Raw genomic sequence first — 23,385 nt, forward strand, 5'->3', positions numbered from 1 at the left:
ACTTAAATACATGCTTTCTCTTTCTAAAATAATTACCATTTAATATTGTACTCCAGAGTATGAATTAAACTACAGTTAAGAAAAAGTCTTCTGCCTGAAGAGAAAGGAGGTCACTGAACAGAGCAACATTAAATCTGCAACTCTGTGGTACAGTAATAGAAGAAAGAGTAATGCTGACAGGGGCAATGCTTATGCTTAGGCTACCAACAAAATGCAGCAGCAGAAAAAGACAGACAGAGCCGATTTTACATGACACAGAAACCTGATTCCAGACGCTCCTTGTTGGTGCTGAGCTTGTAACTGTGAGAAAATCTTCAGTTTATTATCAGTCTGTCATATTACAAGAATAAAATTCCTAGAGCTGCCTAGTAGCTCAAACAAACCACTGGCCTCCTTGTGAGATTGGGTCTGTTTTGTTTGTTTAATGTGTAGCTCCATTTTAATCAACCCTATTATTTGACCTTGCCCACAGCTAACATTTTTCATCATATCCTAACTTTGCAGACAGGAAGTGTCTCCCAGGAAAGATGCTACTAATTGATGTCATCCTGCAGGCTCTTTGTCTGCAAAACAGGTCTGTGTCATGTAAATATTTACAAGTAGTACTCCTAATAATGTTAAAAAGAAAGCCTTGTGATCACACAGTAAACCTTGTGAAAGAAATTGTAGGTGGTGGTAGGAAAATATGCTAGTTTACCAGATTCTCAGCCATATTCTCACATGATTTGACTGCATTCCTGTCTACCAAAAAGTATTTTTGGCTCCTGGGCTTTAACCTATTTAACATATAGAACTATGTTTCTTTGAATGTGCTTGCCAACCTACTCTAATTAGCCCATATTAAAACTGTAGGCTAGACACGGTGTGTTGATGGTATCATATTATAAAGCAGTCAAGTTTTAAAACCAGAGATGGGTGCTGGCAGAAGGTTCTCTGCCTTTTCTGCCCCAGTGGTCTTGGGTATCTTGCATATTCTAAGAGTAAACTTTTAAGATATGACCAAGATTAAAGCTAAGCAGAAGCAGAAAAGGGCAGTCACTATCTTGTCCTCACTTGGAGACCTGATTCTGAGCATATTTTTTTTTTTCATTTCCAGAAGGAATTAGTGAAGCGCATAATGAAATGTAGGACCTTCTAATTTGTCCTGCAATATTCAAGATGTTGCTATTGACTACAGCCACCCTGCGAAGGAGCCCTGAAAACATAGTTAGTTTATTTAGCCTGCCAGCAACTGTGCTGTGTTTGAAATTTTTTAAGCTCTTTGTACTAGGCAACGCCTAAACAAAGTTGCTATTTAAGGCTGGTACTTTCACAGGGTACAGCTTGACATGGTGCTGATGAAACCTAGATCACTCAAAAGAGCTTCCAGGATGGCAGCAATATAGCTGATGTGTCTTTACAAAAATATTCAGAACTGATTTTCTTTTCCTGCCTGTGTTCTTAATTTTTAATATTATTGTCTCTTTAGTGCTAAGGGTTTGTTGCGGGGGGTGATGGTTTGATTTCATATTTCTCATATTTCTATAACATTGCAAATAATACAATCAAGCTCATACACCCTGTTTCTTCCAAAATTACTTTTAGAAGTAATTTCCCAGAATGCCACTGCTGGGTTTGTTCTTGGTTGAATGTTTATGAGGTATCTTTTAGTTTAATAAATTTTGTTCTAGAAAAAAATGAGTCTACTACTGGAGAACACCATACTAGGCAAGAATGAATTTTTTAGGAAAGGACAATGATGTTTGAAGGCAAATGAAGTTAACAGAACTAGCTGGTGAAAGGTGTTTGTCTATTTGGTGTCCTATATAGTAAAATTAGGAGTCATTAGTTCATTAGCACTGAATACTAATTGCATACAAAAGAGTTGTTTCCTGTATCCATGAAAAGCTGTTTAGCATTAAAAAAATAGAATGCAACATTTATAAGTAGGTAGTTATATAGAGCATAATAAATTACGCACATCACACACTCAGATGAGCAGAGATTTTGCAGAATTACTTGTTCAAAATAATTTGGCAAATAGTTCATGTGATCTGTTTTAGCTTACATACTAGTCAGGAACTGTCTTCCGTATCAGCTGCCTTGATAAATAACTGCTTGTAATTCATTACGCTGACTGATTAATTTATCATATCCTACAAATCACACACTATAGATTCTTCTTCCCAGCTTTCCAAAGTGGCTGTGTGAACCCATACATATATTCACAATATTCAATTATTGACAAATATTTGCTTAAAAATGCATACTTCAACTGTGCACAGAATTTTCATCTCAGCTATCTCAGAATTTTGCCTTTGGTCCTGCTGAGCAAAATTAGGGTACATACTCTGAAATAACAGGGATTTTAGCATTGCTTGACTAAAAGCAGAAACATCCTTTATGCAAGTGCCAGCCAACTGTGAAGTGGAGCCCCTTGGTGAGGTATGTTCTTCATTTTGGGTTGTTTGCCCAGCTACACTCTGCCACTGTTGGGCATGCCATGAGGAGAGCTCCATAGCAGGGGGATGATGGGAGAGGTGAGATGTGGGGGACATGTCTCTGCTGCACAGCATGGGGACTGCTCTTCAGCACCGGAGGAAGCAGAAAGGTGGTAACGTGCTTGATGACTGCTGGAGGTGTGTGCTTTGCCAGTACCACGACGGAGGAGTGGAGTGGGAAACAGGGGTTAATGGAAGAACTGAGGATGTACTCAATAGACCCACCTTCATACATAACTTAATTAATCCTGCCTTAGAGGTACAAAAATGGTTAACATCATTCACGTAAACACTGAGCTACCTACTTTCTTAGTATATCCTGAGGACTTTCACATTTCCCTTTTAAAGCTAAATGATTACTTCAGTAATTTTTAAGTCTCAGAGAAAATAAAAGGAATCCCACCATAAATGTGGAATAAAGGTGTTCAACTAGTCATATTTTGCCATGACTGTAACTGCAGTCTGCTTCCAGGAGCCCCCCAAACACAGGGAAAATGGTATGTTTTATTTCACCTCTGTTTTATTTTGTTTGCCTCTGCTTGTAGAATTATTTAGGAAATATTAGAGATATCCTAGAAGGGGGACCTTAAATGTAGTGGAGTCAATGGAAAGAATCCTACAGTGGGATTCAGTCTTGTCTAGCTCTGGATCTGAGCAAATCACATTTAGGTGGGAAATAAATACAAAGTTCAAGGTCTGATTTGTCAGACAAGTTTCAGACATCTACTTTGGAGGAAGGTGGATTACTTGGGTTTTAGTTGTACTTATTTCCTTCTATTGAGTAATGGAGTTTAGATGACTGTCTCAGAGGTAGATAATTATGGAGTAAATATTAACAGTTAGACAAGATGAATCTTACCCCTACCCACTTCCTGGGATTTAGAATGAATATTTTGTAAATAATACATTCTTCCATTTCTATCAACACTTCAAAAATTGTTATGAATACCTCCACCTTATAAAGTTCTGCTTTTATCTTGTCAAACGTTAACTTCACTCAGAAAAGGACTTATGATTTTATAGTCTATTCACTTTATTATTCTGTTATTCACAGATGTCAGTAAGCTGGAGATAAACCAGCTTTAGCTACATTAGAAACCAATTTGGTAAAATAATTATAGATCTGTAGAGTGAAACACCTGGAGAGAATCTAGCCTGCACTATAAACATTTACTTTAGACTAGCTCTAGTCTGGACCGAAGGATGCAGTGCATGCTAATGGTTTGAGTACATTAAGTGCTCTTGGAGTACATTTGCTTTGTTTTAGCAGAAAAGGATCCAGTGTGTGTACTTGGAGAGCTTTCTACAACGTGAACAAGAGCATGCTAAGTAAAAATAACTCATCTACAAATGACACTGGTCATTCACAACTCAAAATTCAGTAGCTTGTACATCAGGTACAGTTCCTGAGGAATAAAGGATGGTTTGACTAACAGTGCAATTTCTAATGATACACCTCTCAAAAATACTGGCACCTGAATTTAAATAAAATTAGGATTTTAAAGCATCATGTACATGTAGTAAGTTCCCCATTTCTGCATCTTTCAATTCTGAATATTCAGTAAGAGTGCTAGCCCAAATGCTAGCTTTCTTATCACCTCATTTCATTCCCTTAATTTTGACGTAATAGCTGCCAAAAGAAGGTTATCCAGAGGAAGAGAGGAATGACCTTTCTAGTATTTCTCAATTTTAGCTGTTTTAAACAGAGAAATGAAGTTAAATAAGAACCCTATGGCTATTCCTTATGTTTCAAAATAAGCAAAAAGTTGCTTTATATTTTGAAGTTTAAATTCTCAGAACTATGGAGAGATACAGATAAATTCCAGAGATATGGAAAAGTTGCTGTTCAGACAGTCTTGATGGATGTACATTCAGGCATTGCTGAATACCAGTTCCTTCATCTAATGAAAGCCTGGGAGAAAAAGAGGAAATGCTATTCTGTGAAGAAGTCTGTATTCTAAATCTAGGTCACAAGTCATTTTGGGTAGGAAGGCTAGCAAGTATATGATGTTGCAACAGTGTTACTGCCATCAAAAATCAGCCTTTCAAAGACTGCTCTCAAATGTTATATCCTGTTGTCAACAGTCTGACACAGAAGTTACTCATTTTCTGTGGTGAATTAGTTGTTCTTAAATGGGACACCTGCCGTTGATACAACTTCATTGTTTGCAGGTGTTATGGATAGGGTTTTTTGGTAGCAGGGGAGGGGCTACACCGGTGGCTCCTGTGAGAAACTTCTAGAAGCTTCCCTGGCTCCAAGTTGGACCCGCCTCTAGCCCAGGTCGAGCCCATCATTGAGGGTGGTAGATTTAAGAAGGGCAACCTATAATGAGTGGGGGGAGTGCAATGTGAGAGGAACCCCTCTGTGGATACCGGCGTCAGTGAAGAAGAAGGTGGTGGTGTGCTGGAGGTGGTGTGCTGGAGGAGGGGATGCCCCTGGAGCCCGTGGTGAGACGGCAGGCTGTCGTGTCCCCCTCCCCCTCAACCCATGGAGGGGAGCGGGGGAGCAGATGCCCCCCCAAGATGGCCGGAACTCTGTGGTAAAGCCCGCGCTGGAGCAGTGCGTGACTGAAGACCGGCCCGCGGAAAGGACCCACGCCGGGGAAGTTTGTGAGGAACTGCAGCCCGTGGAAAGGACTCACCTTGGAGAAGCTCGTGAAGGACTGTCTCCCGCGGGAGGGACTCCACGCCGGAGCAGGGGACGAGTGAGGAGGAGTCTTCCTCCCCCTGAGGAGGAAGGCGCGGCAGAGACCAGGTATGACGGGCGGACCCCAACCCGCGTCCCCTGCGCCGCCGGCGGGAGGAGGTGGAGAGGACCGGGAGCGGAGTTGAGGCGGGAAGGAGGGAGGGAGGGAGGGCGGGGGGGAAGGTGTTCCGAGGTTCGGTTTTACTTCCCATTATCCTTGTTTTGTTTTGATTTGTAGTAAATTAAATCGATTTTGTTCCTTCCCCAAGTTGAGCCTGTCTTCTGCCCGTGACCGTAATTGGGGAGTGATCCCTCCCAGTCCTTATCTCGACCCACGAGCGTTTCTTTATCTTTTCTCCTCATCCCGCCGTGGCCGGGGGGGTGGGGTGGGGGGAGCGAGCGAGCGGCTTCGTGGTGCTTTGTTACCGGCTGGGCTGAAACCACGGCGGCAGGTGACAAAACCACTTTTTAGGGGAAGGGAACACAATGTAATGGTTCAGGTTTGTAACTGCAGTGTCCCTGGTTTTAATTCTGCTGCTGCTTGGTTTTAGGTTTTTAGAAGCTTGGGATTTGTCAAGTCAGGGCCTTTAGCCTTTCATGCAAACCCTTTTCTGTAATCTTGGTTCAAGATGCAAGAACACTAGTCACACAGCACAGTAAACCAAATGCTTACAGTAAGTTATATGAATTTGACAGCTGTCAGTATCACAGCATATTTTTTTATACAGAAAAGGTTCTTATTGTCTTGTAGACAGGTAGAATAGGAGCTTTTTTACTCTGTGCTAAGTTTCCTTCAGTGTCCTTATGAATTCAAAAGATGTAGGGCCTTAGTCATGCCTCATCCTATTTTTTTGTCTGCCTTTCTTGGGCATTTCATGCTGTTATTAGATACTGAAAACTGTTTTGGGGGAAAATTGGAGAGGTACCTTGAGATACTCTTGTCCTTCATTGCTGCCATGTGAGGGCATAGCTTTATCCTTCACTAGAAAGTCTTTTGTTACATGGAAGTGTGATTGAGCAACAAAAAGTATATCATATATGGATTTAAACTTTGAATAGTTTGGGAGTGTACATAGTGGGAGAAGTAAACACAGAAAAGCAAAACAAGGATAACTCTCAAGTAAGACCCACACAGAGCCCAAAAGAAATAGCAGAAGCTCTGTAATAAGAACTTGAAAAATTAGTCTGTAAGAGGGCCTTGTTGCAGGATCCCAGAATGCAGAAAGAAAAGAGATGAACTTGAATTTGGGCTTTTTCTTTAAGAAATGTAGTAATTTCACCTACTTCAAAATGTTGACAAGCATTGAGATGCAGGCACTTATGCAAATTGGTTGAAGGATGTAGTCATAAGGAACCTTTCAAAAGATATAACAATAAAGTCAAATTAAGGTGAGCTGGTCAGAATATATGTATGTGTATATATATGTTTATTATTAGAAAATTGAGAATATCTACCAAAAAAAAATCTTAGAGGTTTGAGCCAGGTAAGTGTGTAAGAGCATCAAGTCTTTATGGCTTGTTATTGTAGAGGCTTATATGCAGCAATAAATTCAGTGTGCAGAAGGCTGGAAAGCTTCAGTATCACAGTAATAGGCCGTAATACTTACCATTTGATCTAGACAGCCTGTTCTAGTTATTTGTGCATGTAAAGAACTGTTGATTAAGCATAAGACCATACAAAATACATCTTGTTTATTGGCAAACACCTTCTACATAAAGCAATAATTTGTTAGTAGCATTGAAATCTTAACAGTTTAAGCCATGCATCATTATTAGCCCAGATCTATTTTTATACAAAACACTTGTATACAGAAATAACAGTATTACAGTAATATCCCTAAAAAAAATTTCTCCTAATAATCATATAGTTAAAATTGTTACACAACCATTTAGTTTCTAATCCTGTCCCTGGGATTATGCTCACCATTCCACTGCTGTTCTGGGTCATAAGGTCAGTGGCTGCAGTCTGGTGGTTGTGGGGTTGTTATAGCAAGTCATTATCTGGAGGCCTTTACCTGGAGGAATGTGGTGTTGATGGCTTCTTTTTCACTCTATGGGTCCCTTGTGTTCGCTAATGTGCTTTTATACCTTGCTTGTTGTCCATTGGTCTGCATCTCTATGATACATCTGAATTTATATGGTACATTTGAAGGTATATGGTAACTTTTATGTATGTTAGGTACTTGTTCCTTTTTCTTGATACTTATAAATTGGCTTTGTCCAGCTGTAGTTCTGCATTTTAACTGACCACTGGCGAGTTGTTTATAGCCGTGGGGTCCTCAGTGCTAGCCTCTGCCCCACCTCTTATCCTGGACCTGTACTCCAGTACAGAGCATCCTGGGTCCCCACTTCTCAAGGCCTCTACTATTATACTGGGCCTGTGTTCCTCTGCACTGCTTTGCTATGTTAATCATAAATATCTCATTTTGCACTGAATGATCGCTTGTTGCTACTATCTGTATAGAACTATGGTGGCGTTATAAAATGACAAGTGCAAGTAGCGCAAATAGCCATAGCCATCTGGCCAGGAAAAAAAAAGTTAGAACTAAACCAACTTGGAAACAAAACTGCAGGCACGTTAATACAAAAGGAAGGTGGCAAGTCTCTGTGCCATGGTCTTGTAAACTCAGTATAAAACCTGTAGCCTGTTACTTGCAGTGGCAAAACTGTATTACCGGGTTATAGAGTTACAATAGTTGTTGGCCTTTTTAAAAATTGTTTCCTAAAAGGATAGGTTTCATTTCTATCAGTAGTCCAGGTGCCATCTAAGTGTGTTAAACCTCTAGAAACTATGAACTATATTGACTGTTCTGCATGATTTTTACACTGCTTTGACTGAACTACCCAAATTATATTTCAACTCAGAAGAAAAGCAGAAAAGAATTTCTTGGAGGCAGTCTTAGACCTAATTAACAATTGGGGAAACTATTCAGTGGCTTTCAATTTTTGAACTGAAAAATAAAATGCATGCATGTATGCATATTTATACACTCAACAGGCTACACTGAGTAGCATATAGCCTAAGTAAGGAAAAGGGGTAAGAAGGTAGGATTAAATTCATTTTGAGGTTGGTCTATTCCAGCAGATCCATCAGGATAAATCAGCCTCAGGGTGACTGATTTATGGTGGCTGCCAACAGCCTTAGGAATACAGACTGTCAGCTTGATTGGCCAAACATAACTGAATCCTACAATGTCCTTGTGTTGACTGGAGAGTGGCACAGTAACAGTAACGCCAATTATCTTCCCTTTGAGGATTTATATCAAATCATAGGTGGTCCTTTATAATCATTTTCAGGGACATTTTTGCATCAACAATGTTGTGTTTGTTAAGGGTAAATCAAATACTGTGCATAGTTTACATGGACAATTAACGCATTTGTTTTCACAGGATGTACCACATCGGTGCTACCAGTTTGAAATATAGTTGTTATCTTTTGTAAAAAGTAATTCTATGAATTCTGTTGGAACTTCCACTATGAAAGCCATAAAACACCCAAATAACTATTTGTCAGTGAGCAGCCTGAGTAGGGCTGCCTCCATGGGGGGGGGCTGAGCCAGGGGTTGAAGTCATCCTGGTGCAGGCTGTGCCTTCACAGATGTGGTGCCATCCCCTCAGGCAACAGGCTCCATTAACAGCCTTGGACATGGTGAGAAGATGAGCCGGGTGAAGGCTACAACTACCTCATCAACTTTGATTTGCAGCAAAATCTGCCACCTGCTCTGATGCCTCAGAAAGCATTAATTTTTCAACAGCTCCAAGGCTTTGCTCATTGCTTCTCTCTTCAGCCACTGCAAAAGCTGCTGGTTTGAAGGTCTTTGTGATTCCCTAGCCTGTTACACCCAGCAGCATCTCAGAGCAGAGGAGTAAGGAAATATTTAGGAGGTACATTTAGGAGCTCCCATGGCAAAGGACACTTTTTCCCTGCTCTTTCCAGGATGTTCTACACTCACCTCATCTTAATAGAGGACAGAAAAATTGAGAGCATGCAAATAAGATAAAAACCATGCAGCACAGTGTCCTATGGCCTTCCACCCACATCCACAAATGACAGTGCATGGAAACATAATGTATTCCCAGTACTCTTAATTCCCCTGCAAATCTTGTAGAATGTGGTGGGATTTGCCCTTGCAGCTTGGACTCCTAGATCTGTTTACTAGACTTCTCGATACCTAAAAGAAAATTAAGCTTAGGTTTTCTCAGACTTAGAACTACAGAGATCATGGAAACAGGTCTTTAAAATGTTTCTTCTAAGCACATTACTTTATTTCTATTTATTTAGCTACAAGTGGTAGCAGCCTGAGCAGCCTCACCCTGTAGGTGTGTGGGGGCCCCAAGCCTGTCTAGCATCTTCTCCTGGGTAGACCCTTCAAGACCCATGTGGCTGCTCTGTTTCCTTTTGCACCTGACTGGACTCCTGGGCTCATCTCACTGTGTTGGGGCTGTTGCTGGAGCCTGTGACTGACCCCTGGGTCTGCTTGCTGGCTAGGGTCCTGGGGGATGGGGCCCCATTGCTGAGTGCATGGCCTCCTCCAGGGTCACCTCAGCTCCTAGCTTGGGCCCCTGCCTGGAGCAGTCCCACTCATGATGGTCTCTTTCTTGTTACTGGTTTTATTGATACCCGGGCCTCTGTGGCTCTCTGGTGGAGTAGTATCAGAAGAGCTCATGTGCAAGAGCAGGTGTGGAAAAACAAAATCAAGTCAGGTCTAAGCAACAATGCTAGCACCTGCATAAGAATTGCTTAGAGGGTCAAAGTTTTCTTTAATGATGTGTATCTTCAAATGAAAAAAGAAATAATTCTGCAAGACAGCTGTATGTCTGCAGCAACTTATTGGAATAGTAACCCTACATGGTCTGGGCCAGTTTTTGTGAGTCTTTGAATGACAGAATATTTACATATGAATATAAGAATATAATAGTTTTTGGATTCTAATCAACTTAGTATGTATGTAGCACTTGGTCAATATCAGGAAAATTACTCCATTTTGTTTCTCAAGCCTCTTGCTATCAAATTAGCTTTGGCTGTTCTTGCAAGAAATGAAGCAGTAAGAAAAAACCCACAGAGATTGTATTCTGAATATGAAAGTTTTCTGCCTTAGTTAAAGGACAGTTGGATTCAGAGGAAGACATGGTATCAAAACCATGGACTAAGACAAGTATCTCCAGGAATTTGCAGTAAAATAAGGCAATTGTTAGGAAAAAGTGAGAAATGTATTTGCTGGAGTAGGTAGTTGTTTGTAATAGGTTGATAGGTAATTGTCCTGGTAGCCAGTTAACATACTTATAAGGCTAGAGGAGGCCACTGACACTGGCTGCCTGTGCAAGACTGGCCATAAACTTCACCAGCCTTATCCCATGGGGAGTTAGGGGCCCGAAGACTTTGAATGGGAAACTACTGTGCTGATTGTGTCACCCTTTAGCATCCCACTGTCTTTTTCCTAATAAAAAAAGATACGAAGGATATGATTGCATAATTTTTTTTGAAACTGGGAAATAAGTCTTTTTTGATTACAATATGTGGATTGCAACTGTGTTGGGGCTTGATTTTTTTTTTTTCCCCCCTCCACTTTTTGTGAAGTCATTTGTAACCTTACTCCAGTTTGTACTATGAACATGCGAAGCTGTATTGGCTATGCTTGCAGTGCTTATATCCCAAAAGCAGAAGTCTTTTTTGAAATTTTTCAAACTCTGAGTCTGAGTGTTCCCATAGTAAACAGGAACTTGATTGTAAGTTTATGGTTATTGTTTTCTTCTTCAGCAGCAGTAAGCAAAGATAATGGTAACAACTGGCTGCTGTGCTGGGTAAAGTTACTAATCTGTTAATATAATCTCAGAAGTGATTTCTCTACCCTAAGCCTATAGCATGGACAGAGCAAGAAGGGGACAAAAGTGGAGGGTGTTCATGGTTACAGTGTTTGTCTTCACATGTAACTGTTTGTATTGGGTTTGTGTGGAGGGGTTTTGGTAGTGGGGGTGGGCCTACAGGGGTGGCTCCTGTAAGATGCTGCTAGAAGCTTCCCTGGCTCCAAGTCAGACCTGCCTCTGGCCCAGGCCGAGCCCATCAGCGATGGTGTTGGTGCCTCTAGGGTAACATATTTAAGAAGGGAAAACCTGCAGTGGGAGTGGAGTGGAATGTGAGAGGAACCTGTCTGCAGATACCAAGGTCAGAGGAGGAGGAGGAGGTGTGCTGGAGGAGGGGATGCCCCAGTAGCCTGTGGTGAGATGGCAGGCTGTTCCCTGGCCCATGGAGGGGAGTGGGGGAGCAGATGCCCACCTGCAGCCTGTGGAGGACCCCATGCCAGAGCAGGTGGATGCCCCTAAAGAAGGCTGTGACTCCATGGGAAAGCCTGTGCTGGAGCAGTCTCTCCTTGTTGCTGGCTGGGGTTAAACCATGACAACTGTTATGCAAGCTGAGACCTTGCTTTCTGGGAAGTGGCTGGGCATCTGCCTGTTGATGGGAAGTAGTGAATAAATTCCTTGTTTTGCTTTGCTTGCATGTGCAACTTTTGCTTCACCTATTAAACTGTCTTTATTTTGATCCATGAGTCTTCCCACCTTCCTTTCGTTTTCCTCCTGTCCCATGAGAGAAGGGAGTGAATAAGCAGCTGTGCAGGTGCTTGGCTGCCAGCTGGGGCAACTCACCAGTGATGAATAAGAGGAGACTGATGTTTATGTTTGGGTTTTGGGTTTCTTTAAGACTTTGGTGTTCTTCAATGAACAAATTTGCTGTAATTAATGCAATTTGGAAAGCAAACCACAAAAACTAATGTTCAGTTCTTGACTAGCTTCATATTGCTAACATACATTTCTAGAGGTCCTGTCTCAGGCAGAATTTAGTCAGCAGAAAGGTTCCTAAATTTACAACTTCTCCCTCTTCCTGGGCTGTACCATGTTTGCTGTGTCTCTCAGAGGTACTTAACAGACTTTTCACACCTGCTTGGCGAAGTTAAATATTGTTGGTTTGGGTTTTTTTCTTCCTCTTGCATATGTTGGAAACTGCTGATCCACTCTGACAAAACTGGAATCTTATTTGCATAATAACAAAGGCATACTGTATAGGAAATAACTGGTAAATTTGACATAAACTTTTAGTAAATTATGGCTACAATAACAGAAGTTTGTTTCACAGCTAAGGTGACAGACTGGGATGCGTAAGCAATTCAATAGATATATTTTTATCAATGCTTTCTTTAATGTGCTTTATTTCATTTTTTTGTGAGAATAAATGTTCTGTTGCTTTAAAGATTCTTTTTTTTCCTCTGCAGATTGACTGGAAGTAAAATATAAGTATTGTGTCTATCCTGCCTTGTTGTGGGGATAAGTAGGAGAAGGCTTGTGGTAGTTTTGCTCTCATTTTTGCTCTCACTTTAAACTCTTTTCTCTCTCTTTTTTAAAAGGACATTAATCCTCTTAGACATTTACTTAATGAAAATTGAGTGAAACTCTAACTGTAAAATCTCAGCTTGAGTTTTTTATGAAAAGTCTGATTTGACAAAACATCAGTTGTTCAACAATAAGAAAAGTATTTTAATACTCAATTCCTTGTATGTCATCTTTTTTCCACCAAGCCATTTCAGTTTTTCTGGGTGTATGGAGAGCTTGATTTTTTTTTTTTGTTTTACTTTTCACTTAGCATCATTGAAGGATTAGCTATGATGCCATTGGGCCAAAATTTCTATGAAGTGGTGAAAGCAACACTGAATTGAACTGCTGCATCAGTACAGGATAGGAGCTTTGAAGGTAAGGATTTTGCTTCAGATTGTTTTAAGCATGCTGGGAATATGTCATAGCAGTAAGTGCCTGAGCTTCTGCTAAATTCCAGATGTAAAAGGTGTAAGAATTTAACTATATTGCTGTAGTGCCAAGCCATTTCTTTATTGATCTGGCTTTTAAATACTAATAACTAAATTTCATCGGACTCTGGCAACTTTTTGATAAATGAAGCATGTTGGTCTCTAATATATTGTGTTTAGAATGATCTTTCAGTGGTGAATTTGAGAGAAACTAAATCACTACAAAGGACAATTTCTTCTATTTGATAGAAGGATAGCCTCTTGTTTTGGATGTGCATGTTAAGCATTATGGCTGTTTTACTTTTAAGCTTCATTCTTCTGTTATCATAAATTCTGTGCTCAGCTGAAGGGCTACATTTGCCTGTCTGCTGCTTGAGTATGGGAGATGAGTTTAATTGGAGAAGTTAGGCTGGCCCCAGGACAACTCCTCAAGAAAAGGTCAGGAACAAGTTTCATTGGCAAACTGTCTAATGGCACATGATTAGATTCATAGGTGCAGCTGTCTGCTCTGCATGGAAGGTCAGGCCAAGAATTATATGTGGTCTAAATCTCACTTCACCTGTCAAAATGAAGACTGAAGTGGTACAAAGGTGATATGCTGGAGCCCTTGCATGGAGGGTAAACTTGAATTCCCTGGGTGTCCTGGTATTCACCTGGTGCTCTGCCTCTCAGCAGTGATTTATATCAAGCCCATACACACACATTTGCATGACTATGGGCAGAATTAGATGCATGATTCAAAATGGCAACCTGCTGGGTCTGCTGGCAATCAGTGTGCAGGGGCATCTCACCATTGTTGTATCAGCTGTTGGAGTACCATCAGATTAACTGACCTTGCCATACTGCTGATACAATCATGGATTTTATCCTAATAAAATTGGTGTTCAGGTGTATGCCTTTTTTTTGCTTTTTTCTTTTTCAAAAAGCTGGGAACATGGTACTTGCATCTCATCAAGTATGAATCATGAAGAAACAACATCAACAAAAAGCAGGAATGATGTAAACAGAAGGTTTTCTTTTTTTCAGGTTTTCAGTATAAACTTTCTCTCATGGATGTTTTGTGGAATCCGCTTGCTGTGATAGCAGAACTTGAATCCAGGTTTGGTTTTGATCTTTGTGTTAAGAAGCTGCTAAGTTATACAGCACAATTAACAAAGGTAAATAACTTGAAAATTTCAGTGTCCCTCTACTTCATCTTTGTTTTTATTGAAGTCTAATTCCCACAGATAGTTGCTGTGACTCAGTAATGCTTCTTATGGATGCATGCTATAGGATCAATCTACTCATGTACAGCAAGACCAGTGCATCTGAAATATTTTGGATTTTTCTTGTAGGAGTCATATGCCTGTTAGTGTGTGCAGGAGATCTTGGAACAGAAGCCTACTACGGAGAGCAGAATTACAATGTAATTCTATGTGTTTATATAAATGTAGTTTCCAATCTTATCTAGGGCACTCTGAGACTAATATTTCTTTTAATGTTTTTGAACTTTTCTTAGGGTTTCAAGTTCTGTGTTTGGCTTATCACTTAATGCAAATTTAAGCAGTTTGTATGAAGATATGGCTATAAATTCTGTACTTATTCAGAATGATTTGGTTTGTTGAAGTAGTCCAAATCTTCCTGTACAGTGGAGTTATTCTTTTAGCAGTTGGTCAGTAATATAGTAGGAATCTATTTTGTTGCAACTTTGGAAATGCCTTCAATTCCTGTTTCAGGACAAGTGCAACTACAAGCTTGTGAAGATTGACTGTGCTTGAATTTCAGGTATTGTGATTCACAGCACTTGTTTTAAAATAAAATCAAGACAATGGTTCTGGGTGATTTGTGCAAAATAAAGTGGTTTAAGAGCTCTGTGACTTTCAGACTTGGAATATATTTATTACATACATTATTATATGGTGTGCTAGACTCGGATTGTGTGATGCTCAGCACCAAGATACTCAGGAATTAGTCAGCAATATAATCATAAGGTCCACACAGATCTGGATTAAAATAATAAAAAGGGAAAAGGGACAAGATAGCTTTCTGTGAAACCTTTTAGTTGGAGACCTGTAATACTATAGTGTGGGTATATGTAGGAAGAACACTTGTATTAGTTGTAATTAGGTATGTGAAAAACACTTTGGTCCTTTTGGGGACATTGATAGTCTTAAATTACTTGGTATTTGCATATGACTTCACAGTAAAGAATATATTAAAGTTACAAGTTTTGTCCAAGATGCCACTGAAACTGTGCAATTTTGTCCTTGATTTCTAGCTCAGATGTCTTCAGATTACAAATAAAAACCTTGTTTGAAAATCACTGTTGGAAATTAACACAGACTCTGACACAAGTTTTGTGTATTTTAGTACTGTGCATCATTACTAGGAGTAAAGGTTGTATAGGTCACATTACGGCATCAATGATAACAGTGAAACCCACTTTCCTTGTGTTACCTTGTATGACACATGTATGCGTCTTGCCTTTAATGGCTTTATAGCTGATTACTCTGGGAATTTAGTGAGCAGTTCCCTTGTTGATACACAAAAAAATGGTATAATCCAACATACCCTTTAGCTGTATCAGCTAACTAAACTGTAAAATCTGTTTTAGCCTCTAAAAATGACCAAAGATTGAGCGCACAGCAGGAAGCAGGTATCATGAGAAAACAAGTACTCTTTCAACATAATTTTCCAAAGGTGGACTTTTAGGACATGTAATATTAAGTTAGCTGATTGTTTATCTTCTGGGTTGATAAGGTCATTGGACCAAAAGGTGTCATTTTTGTCTTGTGGGTTTTGTTTTATAGCATGTGGCTGCATGGAGTCAGTACTGCTAGTTGTCTTACCAAATCACGATTTACTTGTGCAACCAAGCCTGCAAGGCACCTCAAACTATCCTGAAGTTTCAGTAGCCTTCTTTGTAGGATGGGTTGATTTGAAGCATGCTACCCAATTTTGCCTGTATACCACTCCACCTTCCTTCATGATGGTGGAGTTATACTGATTTACTATAGCTGGGCATCTGCCCTGTCAGTTTGTGATAAAATGCTCATCTCCATCCAGATGAAGGAGTATAGAGGAATAGTGGCATGTGAGAGAACCCAAATGGAATTACTGCCTTGGGGTATGGGACTCATTACAGGAACCAGGAAAAGAGATTTTGAGGATTGCACAAGACTTTTAGTATGGGATGTTTGGAAGAGGAACCAAAGGCAAGAGGAAGTGATCCAAGTTGTTTAGGGAGGAACAAGTATGGGAAAACAGAAATAAGGTGGTGAAAGGGGCTGCTTGCATATAAACAGGCTTCTTGGTCAATATGCTTGCCTGGCTGTGCCCTGCATGTGACCATTGCAGGCCCTCCTGCCTTCTCTCTAAGCTCCATTTCTAACTCTTTTCCTGAGTGAGAACTCTCAATTCTGTGTGTATGGGGGTCTGCATGCAGCAACTGGGGTCATACCATGGGACATATAGGGGCCCACAGCAACAACTGGAATGACTGGAGTGAGTGAAATCAAGTGCCAGCAAACGGTGTGGGCCTGTGTGTCCATGGTGCCAGAAACTACAGTGAGTGAGGGTGGGCATAATCAGTGTGTGATTGCTAGTGAATATCAGACTGGGATAGCTGAAGGATGGGTGAGATGGCCTGGGAGGTGTGCGCTTCTCTGAAAGTGAGGAGTCAGCTGTTAGAGTAACCAGGAGGTCTGGGTCAATGTCAGACAGACCACAGGGTTTAGGAATTGACTGAGAGACCTGTTTGTATATCTCCTATGTCTGAGTCGCTGAGGAGAGCTTAGGGACTAGGACCAGCTGCTAGACAGACTGAGTGTCCAAGAGCAGTTATTGCAGGGATCCACTTAGGGTGTGAACAAGCATATCTGTACGAGAAGCTGGAGCAGGGCTGCAGCTTTGAGGGCTTGTATGCTCAGGTGCCAGCAACTGGGGAGGGGGACTGGGATCCAGGGGCAGCTGCTGGGCAAACTGGGTGTCTAGGCCCAACTGCTAGGGGGGATCTGCACTGCGTGTATGTGTGTATATATATATAGATGTATGTATGTGTGCCCTCCAACAGACCTTTATCCTGACCAACCAGGGAGGTGAACAGGATGAGGCCATTGGTGCTGTTTGTGTTTGTGCAAGTGCTATGTGTGTTAGTCTGTGGTGATCCAGGTGGCTGGCCATGTGAAATTACTGTGTATGTGTTGGCTTGTGTGCCTTGCTGGCACTGGTTGGACCTGGGGGCATGGAGCTACAGCAGCCTCACCTCTGTAGGGCTACTGGATGTGGTGACTCCCTAACATGAGCTAGTAACGTTTCGGTGGTTGTCTTTTATTTGAGAAGGGCGAGATTAGTTTTGCTTGGGAGCTTAAGGAATTAGGCCACCTTTCCATGTTTCAGAAGAATTTGCTGGCTATATCAACAGTTATATATGGAAAGAGTCTAAGTTTATTTACAACATTCATAGCTAGATACCCACACAGGACCTCATTTTCCTTTCCTGAAAATAATGAAAGCTCACTGAAGTCATTGGAGCTACTCTGGTAGAACTGTGAAAGGCACTAGGGTCATGCTTTTGCTGATGTAAGAACAGTGGTCTCTTCTTTCTGCCCTGTCTTGATGAGCCTTTTCCAGTGGTAGTGTAGGAGGGGAGCAGCCTTTGCTCCTCCTAAGCACAGAGTGCAACTGTGTACGTATTTTGTACAAAATGATTGAGTGCTTTGGGCAGGGATGTAATCTAAACCAAAGTGGCACCTTTATGCCTCTAACTGCTGTATTTTTAAACCATATCATGCACAGTTTTCTTTCCCTGAAGGATGCTTCCTACTGTACTGTCCCTGAATTATTCTGTATGTTAAATATTTTCTTTATGGGGTGTGTGTGGGAGATGTCTCACAACAGCTTTATGTAGCCTGGAAAAACTGATGTCCTTTGCCCAAAGAGACAGATTTATTCATCTAGACATCAGCAAGCTCTTTGTGGAGCTAAATCAGTTATGTTGTTATTTAATGTTTGTTTATTAATTTGCATAAAGCTGCAGGGGCTTATTTTGGGGGATTAAAACGTACTTGCTAAGTAGAGTATTTCACTTTCTATTCAGCAGAATTTTGGTCTAACTTTACTTTGTAATTTTTTGTGTTTTGACACTTCATTGTGAGAATTAATATGGAGAGTGAATTAAATCTGTTCCTTCACCCTGAGTTCATTTTTAAAGTGACAGTATAGTCATTAAATTTTAGATGTTGATGAGCAATGCTTCCTATGTATGCAATGATGTGCTTACAATGTTTGAGAAGACCATGAGACTTCCACAGGGCTCAGATAACACTGACGTTTTAGCAATATACATGTGCTGTGGTAATGGCTCAGAAGTGACCTTCAAGCTAAGTAACCTGATCCAGTCACTAAAGGAATCTGTAAGTATTTCTGAATTTTTTTCATGTTTAGATCTTGCAGTGCCTTACTTATATTACTATTACACAATGAAATAAATTAGCAGGGGTTGTAGCTTGCTACTTAGTGTTTGCTATTAGTAATAGAAAATTGAGGTTTGAAAGACTGCTCAATTAATCCATCTTATGTTGGATTTCAATATCATCAATATTACAAATCTAAAAAGCAGGACCAAAGTCTAAGGTGAATTTCTCTTTTACTGGTTTCAAATATTGCTTTCTTTACTGTGAAAGGTCCTGCTTCTGCAGAAAGTAACTCAGGGATGACAGAGCCTGCCAGATCCAATAATAGATGATTTTTTGGGATGGCAAGAAATAGAAGAGCAACTAACAAAAAATTATGCTTATTGCTATGAAGTTAATCAACTGCGGAGCACAGAGGCACCATCTGAGGAGGATGTCCATTTCAGCTCTTGTCAGAAACAGCTGCTCTTCTCACTGTATGTCTTGTAATCTTGTATCTTTTAATACATAAAGATCCTGACTGGTGCCAGCCTGGAGTAAGGTATTCTAACCAGTAACTGAATACATGAAAAAGTTAAACCCCTACTTTTTGCTTTTGATTACCACCCAGTGTTAATAATTTTCTATAAGCACAAACAGGAACGTGGAGGAGGATTTTCTTAATTTATTTTTTTTAGGAATAGTAGTATTTTGGGGGGTAAGGGTGGAAATAGGCTGAGGATAGGCAGGTATCTAGGATTCTAAAAGCCTATTCTCCCTTTTTATCTTCTCATGTGCAAGCATATTCTGCTACTTCTCAGCCTGCTTCCTGGTACCTCTCTGGTACATGCTGCTCAGAATGCTTGGAAACCTGGATCTGAAAGACTCCTGGGATATGCAGGAAAACATTAAAGAGGGTAGTTAGAAAGTGCACTGAGAGGGGTATTGCAGCCTCAAGTTGCTTTCTGAACACATAAAGTGGTCACTGTTCCTCTATTTTGGCAGAAAATCCATTCATCTTTTTAAGTTGATTGTCATTTGTAATGTCTCAGTAATTCTACTGATTTCAAGCTTTAATGGTGTTAGAGTATATTAGAGACAAATCTCTAAAATGCTTTAAAATAGGATTTTATTATTCTTGCTTGGCAATGTAAAGCATGAGTATAATGAGTTTAATGTGAAGCTGCACTTATACTGGACAGATATCCTAGTTCACAAACTTAAACATGCGTAGAAGACAGCTATTTACATTACTTACTTGTATGAGAAACATGACAGCTTAGTTTGCTATTAAAGAAGTAAAACTATTGGTTCTAAGCATTCAAGAATCTGTCAGGAATTCTGCAAGCTGCATTGGCAGCTGGCGTTAAATCCACAGATATTAACAACATCTTAGACCTAAGAAAATCTATGTCATATTTTCTGTTTCTTTTGCTGTTGGCCAATGGTTGATTGCCTTCCCTCCTTCCATCTTTATAAATGACTATGAAATCAGCAGGAGGACTAGTCTTGCATTTCCTTTTTTGAGCATCAAAAACACTGATAGAGCTAAAAGGCCTCTGGGAATAGAGGCTTGTGTTTAAGTAACATTGAAGAGCAAGAAAAGCTCAGTGCTCTTCTTGTGAGGTGTTGTGGTTTTTTTTTTTTTGTTGGATTGTTTGGGTTTTTTCAGGGGCAAAGCAAAGATTTTTTTTTTGTGCAAAGGTGTATTTCAGGACAAGAGGAAGCATTTCTCTAACTGTTTTCAATTTCAAAATATTACTTTTTGAACCAGAGCATTTTGTTGGGGGTTTCTTAAAAGGCTTTTTAGATCCTGCTCACAAACCTGTGTAGTAGAGTCTAGTTGTGCTTAGAGTGATGTAATAGCTATGCTGCTGATTTCTTTAGCAGAAGACTGTGATATTAGCCTATCTGCCTCAGTTCTTCCCTGTATGCATAAAAGCAGCAACAGAATTTAGCTAGAGATTTAAAGAGAAATGGCACGTGTTCACAAGGTAATTTGACTTTGAAAGAAATCAATGGTTTAATTGTGGTAGTCTTGTTTTCTGTGTCATTTCAGGTTTAATAATACACTTGAAGAAATTTTGTTTGTTTTTGAGGGAAACCCATACTAGAAGGATTTAACAACTTCTGTCAGTTGGACGTGTGAGGTAGCTCAATACATGAATGAGGAAGCAGGCTCCATGGGAGGGAGGTCAGTCAGGTGAGGAAAGAGCTACTGCACAGCACAGGCTTTATTCTGATGTTTTCCTGTCCGTTTTAGAGAACGGTATTCCTCAGAAAGCAAAAAGGTGATGATTTTTACATTTGTGAGCCTGTTTGTGTTTCCATTGAGCTTATGATTCACCAGCTGATTGAATTATTATCAAGGAAAACTTATAATATACAGAGCCTAACTCTGGTAAATAGCTGTGGTTTTAGTGCCAGCTAGAAAATTTTTGGATGGCCCATTTCTATTGGGAAAACTCCAACTGGTTGAACCTCGTTGGACTCTCTACTTTTGCAACACTATTGTGTCAGGAAGGCTTCTTAATTCCAAGATACACACTGGAGACCAGACTAGCTGGTCACCTAGTAGAGGTATTTCTAGGCTTGTTTCATATTAGGCAAGGAATTAATGCTTGATTTCCTTCATGCCAGTTGTCTTGTGATATTCCAGATGTCCTGACCCATCTGCTCTTAACTTTCTTGTTTTACACTAGTTTTTTTCATTATTTGGGGAAAATTTTGAAATATCTGAGACTTATGCTGAGGAATGGGAGAACTTCCATTTCAGAATTCTTTCTCATTAAATATTTGTGTTATTCTTCTCAATGTTTTAGTGGAGCTTTGAAGCAGGGCACAATGTGGCTGATCCAAACACTTCCAAAAAATGATCTTGCCCAATATCGCCTATTTGTTTTCTTTAAGTATTCTCATCATGGTCTCAAGTCTTCCATTTTTTGACCACTTACATTTCCAGTTTCTGAAGGATTTAGGTTACTGATGGAGTTTTTTTTTAAGCTCGTTCTTGGGATTTGTGAAAGACATTGTTTTTGCTAAAGATCTGTTTTCCTAAACACACTTTTTTCCTCTGCTCTTTTTCTCTGTAGAGCTAATCACAGCTGTTCTGAATACCTCATCAGTAAGTGGGCAGCTATGGAATGTATGCAAAAAACACTCAGTACTTGTTTAATCAAAGAACTGTTAGTGAAATGACCTGTTCAAATGTGAATTGATTGTACAGGTTATGTAATCTATTACAATTCCGGATATTTCAGTTATCTGGGCAGTAATAGTGAATTACTGAAATTCCAAAGAAAAAGAAACATTAAAGTTCATTTCAGTGCCGAGTACAGCACTAAGTGTGCTCTGGTATAATAAAACTAATCTTATTTGACCTAGTTCTGCAGTTCATGTATAATTCAAAAGATATCTTCTATTTTTCCATTTTTCTGTAAGGAATTGTATTTGAATTTTTCTATGAGGAATTCTGTAAGAAAAATGCAGATGCGCCTTATGTAGAGCTGATATTTACTGTTTCTGCATTTCATTCTTTTAAATCATTCAGTAGAACCAACATCAAACGCTTTAATAAAAATTTGCATGTTTACTTCTTTGAAAATGTATGTAATGTATTTCTCTTTCTGCACACATTCAAGTCCTGCTAAATTTGGTAGGACTTATTCAGGTTGTTTCAGTAGGATTTGATCAAGTTGCTCATAAAAACATTTTTTGATCTGTCTCTTGATGTTGAAATTTTTATCTTCTCTCCAGATGGACTAGAAGCATCTCTATGTTCTAGGCAAAAGCTCAGTTTGGAGACTGTCCTAGGTCATTATTTAGTATTTCTGCAAGACTTACCAGATTACTCCTCATTTATTTCCTGGGCATGATAAGGCTGAACTAGTCAATGTACTTTCTTTGTTTAACCATTTTCCAGGAAACCTTTATCCCACTTCCACTTTGGACTTTTGTAAGTATTGAACATAATTACCCTGCCTCATTTCACCAGATGACTGGTGTTTTTCAGTATTATTGGGAAGAAATGTAACTTTCTTTGCAGGATTCTGTCTTTTGGTGGCTGTCATTCAAAAGCATTAAAAAAAGACATCTCCATCTCTGGTGCATTATCAGCAGTAATCAAAGCAGTAGACTCCTGATGATTCCAATATATTGTTACAAGGGCTTCTTGTCACTAATTTACTTGTATTATAGCCCTGCTAATGTCTAGATGAGCAGTGAAACAGAAGCTATTTAATCATCACTGTTTAAAAAAAGAAGAAAATATCCCTCATGGAACAACTTTGGACTAATAATTGAGTGCTGACTCTACTATTAAGTGCTATTAACTATTTACTATGCTATGCTGGTGATCACAGCTGTTAATAGATAAGAATACTTTCTAAATTACATTTCTGGACTTTGAACTTTATTTTTCATTATGCTGCTATTTAGGCCTTTGCTAAATCAATCCCTGGTTTAACCTATTAAATGGAAATAACCACTATCAATGCAGTGAAAGATGAAGAATAGAAAGTTTTATAAATGACATGATTTGAATATTTCCTCCACTGTTAGACAAGTCATATTGTGCTTTTCATTCAAGCAGAACTTGACAGGAACTTTAGCAGCTTGATTAAAATGGGCTCTAGAAGCAAAGAACTCCTGGTTCGGGTTTTCAAAATCTTAGATGTTCTTGATATCTACAGTAAACCAAAATGGAAGTTAAGGAGTAGAATGAGAAATGATATCTTGGATGTTTAATCATTTTTGTGGTCTTTCCCAATTTTGTTATAAAAATCAATGCAGACATATTTGCTAGGGCAAAGATTTGGATTTGGTCTTAAATACTGTTTCTAGAGTATGCATGGTTTTCTCTTCACAGTAGCAAAACACTTCATTAACAAAATCACCTGACTTGTTTGGGTTTTCTTTGCTATACATGCAGAGGTATTTCTTTGATTTGAATGGGTCTAGGAAAGAGATTCTACATGGGGAATGATTTTTTTTTTTCCCCCCCAATGTTTGACATCTCGGTGTAGTTCTGATGCTTTTGATAGAGATACCCAGAA

At 39.6% G+C, this 23,385-nt stretch overlaps 1 protein-coding gene across 1 annotated transcript in view; it reads left to right on the forward strand.

The window, feature by feature from the left end:
- Nucleotides 1-2,925: 2,925 nt before the first annotated feature.
- Nucleotides 2,926-23,385, forward strand: part of ABCA13 (ATP binding cassette subfamily A member 13) — a 158,050-nt gene continuing 137,590 nt past the window's right edge. The window contains 4 exon segments of the mRNA XM_075024263.1: nt 2,926-2,981; nt 5,718-5,822; nt 12,683-12,906; nt 13,986-14,116. Of these exon segments, the coding sequence (XP_074880364.1) occupies nt 2,926-2,981; nt 5,718-5,822; nt 12,683-12,906; nt 13,986-14,116 (516 nt within the window).

This window comes from Buteo buteo, chromosome 3, assembly GCF_964188355.1.
Source record: "Buteo buteo chromosome 3, bButBut1.hap1.1, whole genome shotgun sequence".
NCBI lineage: Eukaryota > Metazoa > Chordata > Aves > Accipitriformes > Accipitridae > Buteo > Buteo buteo.